This window comes from Oncorhynchus gorbuscha, unplaced genomic scaffold (genome assembly GCF_021184085.1).
Source record: "Oncorhynchus gorbuscha isolate QuinsamMale2020 ecotype Even-year unplaced genomic scaffold, OgorEven_v1.0 Un_scaffold_897, whole genome shotgun sequence".
Classification (NCBI taxonomy): Eukaryota; Metazoa; Chordata; class Actinopteri; order Salmoniformes; family Salmonidae; genus Oncorhynchus; species Oncorhynchus gorbuscha.
Window position 1 is genome coordinate 17,501 of NW_025745869.1, and position 10,000 is coordinate 27,500.

The following is a 10,000-nucleotide window of genomic DNA, read 5'->3' on the forward strand; positions in this document are numbered from 1 at the left end:
TTTGACCTCTGACATTACCTCAAACGTTGAGTCAGCTTCCCTGGTCTTGTCTTTAATGTACTGTACGCTCACAATCAAAATTATTTTTAAAAAGACTGCTAAACATGTTTCCCTTTGCTCTCTCTCGTTCTCTCGTTCTCTCTCGCTCTCTGTCTCTTGCTCTCTCTCTCACTCTCTCTCTCAATCTCTCTCTGTCTCTCTCGCTCTCTGTCTCTCTCTGTCTCTCTCTCTCGCTCTCTGTTTCTCTCTGTCTCTCACTCTCTTTCTCTGTCTCTCACTCTCTTTCTCTCTCTCTGCCTCTCTGTCTCTCTGTCTCTCTGTCTCTCTGTCTCTCTCTCTCTCTGTCTCTGTCTCTCTCTCGTTCTCTCTCGCTCGCTTTCTCTCTGTCTCTCTCGCTCTCTGCCTCTCTCTCTCTGTCTCACTCTCTCTCTCTCTCGCTCTCTGTCTCTCTCTCTCTCTCTCTCTCTGTCTCACTCTCTTTCTCTCCCCCTTTCTGCCTCTCTGTCTCTCTCTCTCTCTGTCTCACTCTCTTTCTCTCTCTCTCTCTCTCTCTCTCTCTCTCTCTCTCTCTCTCTCTCTCTCTCTCTCTCTCTCTCTCTCTGTCTCTCTTTCTCTCAGGGCGAGGGCTGGGTGTATCACAACCCCTTGTGGAAGACCCACTGACGAGGGGAGGGGCCTCGGGGGGAGGGGCAACGTGCCAGCTGCCAATCACAGCACAGAGAGCGGCCTGCTGGTGGTCACGGCAACACACAGGGGACCAGCTAGCCGGGCCACTAGAGACTAGAGGAAATATACAAGGGGCCTGTGTTCAAAATGGAACCCTATTCTCTATATAGCGGACAACTGCAGAAGGAGTGCACTATATAGGGAATAGGGTGCTAATTTCAGATTTGCCCAAGGATTGTCTTGGATGAGGAGCTTGTGTCTCAGTCATTCAATAAGAATGAGAGGTGCCAAAGACTCTCAGAGGGACAGGAACTACAGTCAAGACAGAAAAAGCTCACTGAGTTTCCCTGTCAGAAGCTGACCTGCTACCACACGATACAGGAAACTCGGCGGCCATTTTGGAGACGGACCGGGTCGAACCAGGAAGAGGTTGGTTAGGGACAGAAGATGAGCGTGATCGTTGGTGGTCAGAGATAGCTGAACAATTATGTAGCTTTAAAAAAATATATATAGTAGAATCTAAATACCAGAAGAATATATTACATTCACATGCTTCTTCCTTCACTTTCAATTTGTTTGCACAGGTACTGTAGCTGTCTCCACTGTTATTACCCAGTAGGCCACAGGAGGGGTTGTCCTTCCAGCTGTCCCCACTGTTATTACCCAGTAGGCCACAGGAGGGGTTGTCCTTCCAGCTGTCTCCACTGTTATTACCCAGTAGGCCACAGGAGGGGTTGTCCTTCCAGCTGTCTCCACTGTTATTACCCAGTAGGCCACAGGAGGGGCTGTCCTTCCAGCTGTATGATGTATGTAAGATCCAAGGATCTATGATTTGTCCATAATTAACACACAACACCAAACACACTGTTTAGTGAAGAGTCTTCCTTCAGCCCTTCTGTTCTATGATGTACAGTATATAAATACCGGTTATGTATGTTTGTCACACTAGACTTGGACACTGTTTATAACACAATGGCCCAGTATAGAGAACAGCGTTTCCTTCAGCCCCTTCCAACAGCCCACAATGGAGAAATGTAATCAGAGGTGAACACTGCTACAATGTCAAAGTCAAAGCCATTTCTCCAGCCCACACCAGCAATCTTCAGTATTCACACACTCTAACGTTGGAGTGATTGGAACCAGGAAGTAGCCTGGTGCTCCAGTCTGTTTGTCCTTTTATATGGCCGAACCTTGAAGAGATCTTTATAGAGCCGAACCTTGTAGAGATCTTTATAGGGCCGAACCTTGAAGAGATCTTTATAGAGTCTAATTTATGGCCGAACCTTGAAGAGATCTTTATAGGGCCGAACCTTGAAGAGATCTTTATAGGGCCGAACCTTGAAGAGATCTTTATAGAGTCTAATTTATGGCCGAACCTTGAAGAGATCTTCATAGAGTCTAATTTATAGCCTAACCTTGAAGAGATCTTTATAGAGTCTAATTTATGCCCTAACCTTGAAGAGGTCTTTATAGAGTCTAATTTATGGCCTATCGTTGAAGAGATCTTTATAGAGTCTAATTTATGGCCTAACCTTGAAGAGATAGTGAAGGTCAGAGAGAAAGGTAGACTACCTCCACTATACAGCCTTCACCACAGTAGTACAGTGTACTGAATGTGGCTTGGCTGCCTCCCAAATATTCCCCACATAGTACCCTTACTTTGGACCACATAGTACCCTTACTTTGGACCACATAGTACCCTTACTTTGGACCACATAGTACCCTTACTTTGGACCACATAGTACCCTTACTTTGGACCACATAGTACCCTTACTTTGGACCAGGCCCTGGTCAAAAGTAGTGCATTACATTTACATTTACATTTAAGTCATTTAGCAGACGCTCTTATCCAGAGCGACTTACAAATTGGTGCATTCACCTTATGACATCCAGTGGAACAACCACTTTACAATAGTGCATCTAAATATTTTAAGGGGGGGGGGGGTGAGAAGGATTACTTTATCCTATCCTAGGTGTTCCTTAAAGAGGTGGGGTTTCAGGTGTCTCCGGAAGGTGGTGATTGACTCCGCTGTCCTGGCGTCGTGAGGGAGTTTGTTCCACCATTGGGGAGCCAGAGCAGCGAACAGTTTTGACTGAGCTGAGCGGGAACTGTACTTCCTCAGTGGTAGGGAGGCGAGCAGGCCAGAGGTGGATGAACGCAGTGCTCTTATTTGGGTGTAGGGCCTGATCATTACATAGGGAATAGGGTGCCATTTGGGAGGTACAAATCCAACCGTATCCAGGAGGTGCAAATCCAACCATAACCAGCAGGTGCAAATCCAACCGTAACCAGCAAGTACAAATCCAACCGTATCCAGGAGGTGCAAATCCAACCGTAACCAGCAGGTGCAAATCCAACCGTATCCAGCAGGTGCAAATCCAACCGTATCCAGGAAGTACAAATCCAACCGTATCCATGAAGTACAAATCCAACCGTATCCAGGAAGTACAACTCCAACCGTATCCAGGAAGTACAACTCCAACCGTATCCAGGAAGTAGAAATCCAACCGTATCCAGGAAGTACAACTCCAACGGTATCCAGGAAGTAGAAATCCAACCGCTCTATAGAGAGATATATTGACCCTTGATTTATTTAATCCACGTCTGATATTTATTCTCCTGGTTTTCAATATTCTGTGATCCTAGACTTAGATTCAATCTGGGCCTGTGGAAGATAGTCGCTATAACAAGATTTACATTTAAAGGCAATGTTTCCTGCGTTAGCGGAGACTGCATTCACGTTAAACGCTGCATATGGCAGCTCAATATGAAATGATCTTTACATTTCAATCAGGCTTTACGGTGGCTCTTCAACGGCCCGTATTAAATCAATCTCGCCCCGTAGTCTGTCTTGTCGCCAGCCATCTCTTTCTGTGTGGTAATGAGCCTGGGGGGGACGAGGTTAGATCTTACTTAACAAACAGAAGGAGAGCTGCTCCAGTACTGGTCCCTTCCCTGACATGTTTTGTCTTAATTACAACATGTTTTGTCTTAATTACAACATGTATTGTAGCAGAGGTGCTAACGACATGTCTTCACCTAAACAACATGTATTGTAGCAGAGGTGCTAACGACATGTCTTCGCCTAAACAACACTCCATCCATCACCACAGCTGGTTCCTCCACTAACAATCTGTCTCCGATGTGTTGGTAGAAATTACAACGTTCATCGGTTAGGTAACTCTAGTCTGAATATAATTCCTAAATTCTCCTTCAACAGAATCCTCATGCAGTTTGTTGTTGTTGTGATCATTTTGTCCTGCCTCATTTAAACTGACTGAGAAACACCGTCATACACTTTGTAGACGGTTAGTTGCTAACTGGGATCCTTGGGATGAACCTACCCATTGAAACACCGTCATACACTTTGTAGACAGTTAGTTGCTAACTGGGATCCTTGGGATGAACCTACCCATTGAAACACCGTCATACACTTTGTAGACAGTTAGTTGCTAACTGGGATCCTTGGGATGAACCTACCCATTGAAACACCGTCATACACTTTGTAGACAGTTAGTTGCTAACTGGGATCCTTGGGATGAACCTACCCATTGAAACACCGTCATACACTTTGTAGACAGTTAGTTGCTAACTGGGATCCTTGGGATGAACCTACCCATTGAAACACCGTCATACACTTTGTAGACAGTTAGTTGCTAACTGGGATCCTTGGGATGAACCTACCCATTGAAACACCGTCATTGAAACACTTTGTAGACAGTTAGTTGCTAACTGGGATCCTTGGGATGAACCTACCCATTGAAACACCGTCATACACTTTGTAGACAGTTAGTTGCTAACTGGGATCCTTGGGATGAACCTACCCATTGAAACACCGTCATACACTTTGTAGACAGTTAGTTGCTAACTGGGATCCTTGGGATGAACCTACCCATTGAAACACCGTCATACACTTTGTAGACAGTTAGTTGCTAACTGTGATCCTTGGGATGAACCTACCCATTGAAACAGCATCGTACACTTTGTAGACAGTTAGTTGCTAACTGGGATCCTTGGGATGAACCTACCCATTGAAACAGCATCGTACACTTTGTAGACAGTTAGTTGCTAACTGGGATCCTTGGGATGAACCTACCCATTGAAACAGCATCGTACACTTTGTAGACAGTTAGTTGCTAACTGGGATCCTTGGGATGAACCTACCCATTGAAACACCGTCATACACTTTGTAGACAGTTAGTTGCTAACTGGGATCCTTGGGATGAACCTACCCATTGAAACAGCATCGTACACTTTGTAGACAGTTAGTTGCTAACTGGGATCCTTGGGATGAACCTACCCATTGAAACAGCATCGTACACTTTGTAGACAGTTAGTTGCTAACTGGGATCCTTGGGATGAACCTACCCATTGAAACACCGTCATACACTTTGTAGACAGTTAGTTGCTAACTGGGATCCTTGGGATGAACCTACCCATTGAAACAGCATCGTACCCTTGTATCATACAGGGATGATTTCTGTCTCTGGAAAACTTGCTGAACAAATCAAACATTTTGGGAACAACGGACCAATGAAACAAATACCTAAATATATTTTTCTTTAAACTGTCTTTCCACTTGAACTTCAATGAGGTGACATCAGAGTTGGACGTCCCAAGGATTCCATTTAGCATGTACTCTTTGTAGACAGGAGCATGGCAGTGAGAGCTATAGAGGTCATTTTATCAGTTATATGGGTTGGTTGAGAATCTATGGACCTTTTCACACTATCGTGCCAAGCAGAACCAACCTGCTGACTCAGATAGTTTCCTTTCACATGGTTCTTTCCAGCAACTATGGTAGATGTGGACAGATCTTAACTCCTCTGTGGAACCAGGCCAGTTTGGCTGAGTGGTGTGGACAGCTCTTAACTCCTCTGTGGAACCAGGCCAGTCCAGGTTGGCTGAGTGGTGTGGACAGCTCTTAACTCCTCTGTGGAACCAGTCCAGTCCAGTTTGGCTGAGTGGTGTGAACAGCTCTTAACTCCTCTGTGGAACCAGTCCAGTTTGGCTGAGTGGTGTGGACAGCTCTTAACTCCTCTGTGGAACCAGGCCAGTTTGGCTGAGTGGTGTGGACAGCTCTTAACTCCTCTGTGGAACCAGTCCAGTTTGGCTGAGTGGTGTGGACAGCTCTTAACTCCTCTGTGGAACCAGTCCAGTTTGGCTGAGTGGTGTGGACAGCTCTTAACTCCTCTGTGGAACCACCAGTCCAGTTTGGCTGAGTGGTGTGGACAGCTCTAACTCCTCTGTGGAACCAGTCCAGTTTGGCTGAGTGGTGTGGACAGCTCTTAACTCCTCTGTGGAACCACCAGTCCAGTTTGGCTGAGTGGTGTGGACAGCTCTTAACTCCTCTGTGGAACCAGGCCAGTTTGGCTGAGTGGTGTGGACAGCTCTTAACTCCTCTGTGGAACCAGGCCAGTCCAGTTTGGCTGAGTGGTGTGGACAGCTCTTAACTCCTCTGTGGAACCAGTCCAGTTTGGCTGAGTGGTGTGGACAGCTCTTAACTCCTCTGTGGAACCAGTCCAGTTTGGCAGTTTGTGGACAGCTCTGACTCCTCTGTGGAACCAGGCCAGTTTGGACAGCTCTTAACTCCTCTGTGGAACCAGGCCAGTCCAGTTTGGCTGAGTGGTGTGGACAGCTCTTAACTCCTCTGTGGAACCAGGCCAGTCCAGTTTGGCTGAGTGGTGTGGACAGCTCTTAACTCCTCTGTGGAACCAGGCCAGTCCAGTTTGGCTGAGTGGTGTGGACAGCTCTTAACTCCTCTGTGGAACCAGTCCAGTCCAGTTTGGCTGAGTGGTGTGGACAGCTCTTAACTCCTCTGTGGAACCAGGCCAGTTTGGCTGAGTGGTGTGGACAGCTCTTAACTGAGTGGTGTGGACAGCTCTTAACTCCTCTGTGGAACCAGTCCAGTTTGGCTGAGTGGTGTGGACAGCTCTTGGAACCTCCTCTGTGGGAACTCCTCTGTGGAACCAGTCCAGTTTGGCTGAGTGGTGTGGACAGCTCTTAACTCCTCTGTGGAACCAGTCCAGTTTGGCTGAGTGGTGTGGACAGCTCTTAACTCCTCTGTGGAACCAGTCCAGTTTGGCTGAGTGGTGTGGACAGCTCTTAACTCCTCTGTGGAACCAGTCCAGTTTGGCTGAGTGGTGTGGACAGCTCTTAACTCCTCTGTGGAACCAGGCCAGTCCAGGTTGGCTGAGTGGTGTGGACAGCTCTTAACTCCTCTGTGGAACCAGTCCAGTCCAGTTTGGCTGAGTGGTGTGAACAGCTCTTAACTCCTCTGTGGAACCAGTCCAGTTTGGCTGAGTGGTGTGGACAGCTCTTAACTCCTCTGTGGAACCAGGCCAGTTTGGCTGAGTGGTGTGGACAGCTCTTAACTCCTCTGTGGAACCAGTCCAGTTTGGCTGAGTGGTGTGGACAGCTCTTAACTCCTCTGTGGAACCAGTCCAGTTTGGCTGAGTGGTGTGGACAGCTCTTAACTCCTCTGTGGAACCAGTCCAGTCCAGTTTGGCTGAGTGGTGTGGACAGCTCTTAACTCCTCTGTGGAACCAGTCCAGTTTGGCTGAGTGGTGTGGACAGCTCTTAACTCCTCTGTGGAACCAGTCCAGTTTGGCTGAGTGGTGTGGACAGCTCTTAACTCCTCTGTGGAACCAGTCCAGTTTGGCTGAGTGGTGTGGACAGCTCTTAACTCCTCTGTGGAACCAGGCCAGTTTGGCTGAGTGGTGTGGACAGCTCTTAACTCCTCTGTGGAACCAGGCCAGTCCAGTTTGGCTGAGTGGTGTGGACAGCTCTTAACTCCTCTGTGGAACCAGGCCAGTCCAGTTTGGCTGAGTGGTGTGAACAGCTCTTAACTCCTCTGTGGAACCAGTCCAGTTTGGCTGAGTGGTGTGGACAGCTCTTAACTCCTCTGTGGAACCAGGCCAGTTTGGCTGAGTGGTGTGGACAGCTCTTAACTCCTCTGTGGAACCAGGCCAGTCCAGTTTGGCTGAGTGGTGTGGACAGCTCTTAACTCCTCTGTGGAACCAGGCCAGTCCAGTTTGGCTGAGTGGTGTGGACAGCTCTTAACTCCTCTGTGGAACCAGGCCAGTCCAGTTTGGCTGAGTGGTGTGGACAGCTCTTAACTCCTCTGTGGAACCAGTCCAGTCCAGTTTGGCTGAGTGGTGTGGACAGCTCTTAACTCCTCTGTGGAACCAGGCCAGTCCAGTTTGGCTGAGTGGTGTGGACAGCTCTTAACTCCTCTGTGGAACCAGTCCAGTCCAGTTTGGCTGAGTGGTGTGGACAGCTCTTAACCCCTCTGTGGAACCAGTCCAGTCCAGTTTGGCTGAGTGGTGTGGACAGCTCTTAACCCCTCTGTCCTGTCAGTATTAGATCAGCCACTTTTTGAGTATGAATGTTATTATGTGTAAAGTGTGAAGTGCAACACTGCAGCGCGCACATCATCAGTCACTGAGCCTTGACCAAAACACTCTTTGGGTGTGTCCCAAATGGCTCCCTATTCCCCACAAGGCTTTCGTCTAAAGTAGTGCACTATGTAGGGAATAGGGTACCAGCCCTGGTCTAAAGTAGTGCACTATGTAGGGAATAGGGTGCCAGCCCTGGTCTAAAGTAGTGCACTATGTAGGGAATAGGGTGCCATTTGGGATGTAGTATCACCTGTGTAGAACCTATGCAACACTTGACTTAGAAAGTCGTCTAAGACATGGGACAGCCAGGGGACAGGGTTTACCATGTATACTATGTATTAGACGAATAAATATCTCCTCACGTTCTGTTGTTGTTCTGTTGTTGGCAGGCCGTCTGTGGTGTGGGATGGGGATTTAGCCCGGGAACCACTGTGAATACTATCTCTCTCTTGTTCACTATCGTCTCAGTTTAAGTGAAACAATAGTGAACCAGAGAATGATGTGACATTTTGGATTTCGGACGACCGGGTTTGAGGAGAGGAGGTCGAGAGGTCGGTAGAAAACACAAATGAAAGTAGCTCTTCTCAGGTCTCAAGAACATAACTGATTCTAGTACTGCATGTCATGCAGACGTGTTGTAAAATATCTCTACAGTTAACTGGCGCTAACTGGTGGTGAGTGCTGCCACCTAGTGGATCTTAACAGACACACACAAGTACGTTTGGAATCCTCCGTGACAAGACAAAAAGCTGTGTTGGGATCGAGAGGAAGACAAAACGACACACAGAGATAAATTTAATGCAACCTCTTTAATAAAAATAAAAAAGAAGTTATCTTTCATTCTCACACCCCACCAGCATCCATGTCATTACAATTGATGGAATAAACTGTGTATTTTAAGGAAAAAAAAGTCTACCGTTTCTGCATTTCATTCCTAATAGGACGCTACTTTTTCTCCATTAGCCTCCATCGTTCATGTAATAAATACCCTAGAGAGAGGCCACGTCCAAAATAGCACCCTATTCCCTATTTAGTACCCTACTTTTGACGAGGGCCCATACATTTCTGGTCAAAAGGTAGTGCACTACATAGGGAATAGAGCGCCCTTTGTGACACAGAACAGAGTCTTGACACGTTGATATATGGGCTTCTCCTGGTAAAGCTGTTAAGGCCGATACAGTCCTGACCAATCATCATGACCAATAAAGACCATGTGATTAAGGCCAATACAGTCCTGACCAATCATCATGACCAATAAAGACCATGTGATTAAGGCCAATACAGTCCTGACCAATCATCATGACCAATAAAGACCATGTGATTAAGGCCAATACAGTCCTGACCAATCATCATGACGAATAAAGACCATGTGATTAAGGCCAATACAGTCCTGACCAATCATCATGACGAATAAAGACCATGTGATTAAGGCCGATACAGTCCTGACCAATCATCATGACCAATAAAGACCATGTGATTAAGGCCAATACAGTCCTGACCAATCATCATGACCAATAAAGACCATGTGATTAAGGCCAATATAGTCCTGACCAATCATCATGACCAATAAAGACCATGTGATTAAGGCCAATACAGTCCTGACCAATCATCATGACGAATAAAGACCATGTGATTAAGGCCAATACAGTCCTGACCAATCATCATGACGAATAAAGACCATGTGATTGCAGGGGGACAACACGTTGAGAGACTGGATTAGATTAGACACTGAGTGTCGTTAAACTACAGAGGTTTAACTCCTGAAAAAGAGCCACTTCATGTACCAGAGAGATTCTACATGTTACGTTTAGAAACAGAAGGCTATAGGACAAGGAGAAGTACCGATGTGACTAAAGTGCATCAGGACAAAATGGACAATCAAACCAGGTCGAGCATTTTAGGCTGTTTCAGTGCAGCGTGTTCAAACACCTAG

General features: G+C 46.8%; 1 protein-coding gene across 1 annotated transcript in view; it reads left to right on the plus strand.

The window, feature by feature from the left end:
* Positions 1 to 1,380, plus strand: part of LOC124020750 (oxysterol-binding protein-related protein 10-like) — a gene marked incomplete at its 5' end in the record, with an annotated part of 17,490 nt that extends 16,110 nt beyond the window's left edge. Inside the window, one exon of the mRNA XM_046336010.1 lies at positions 619 to 1,380. Within this exon, the coding sequence (XP_046191966.1) occupies positions 619 to 663 (45 nt within the window). The remainder of the gene's footprint in view (positions 1 to 618) is intronic.
* Between the last annotated feature and the right edge of the window lie 8,620 nt (positions 1,381 to 10,000).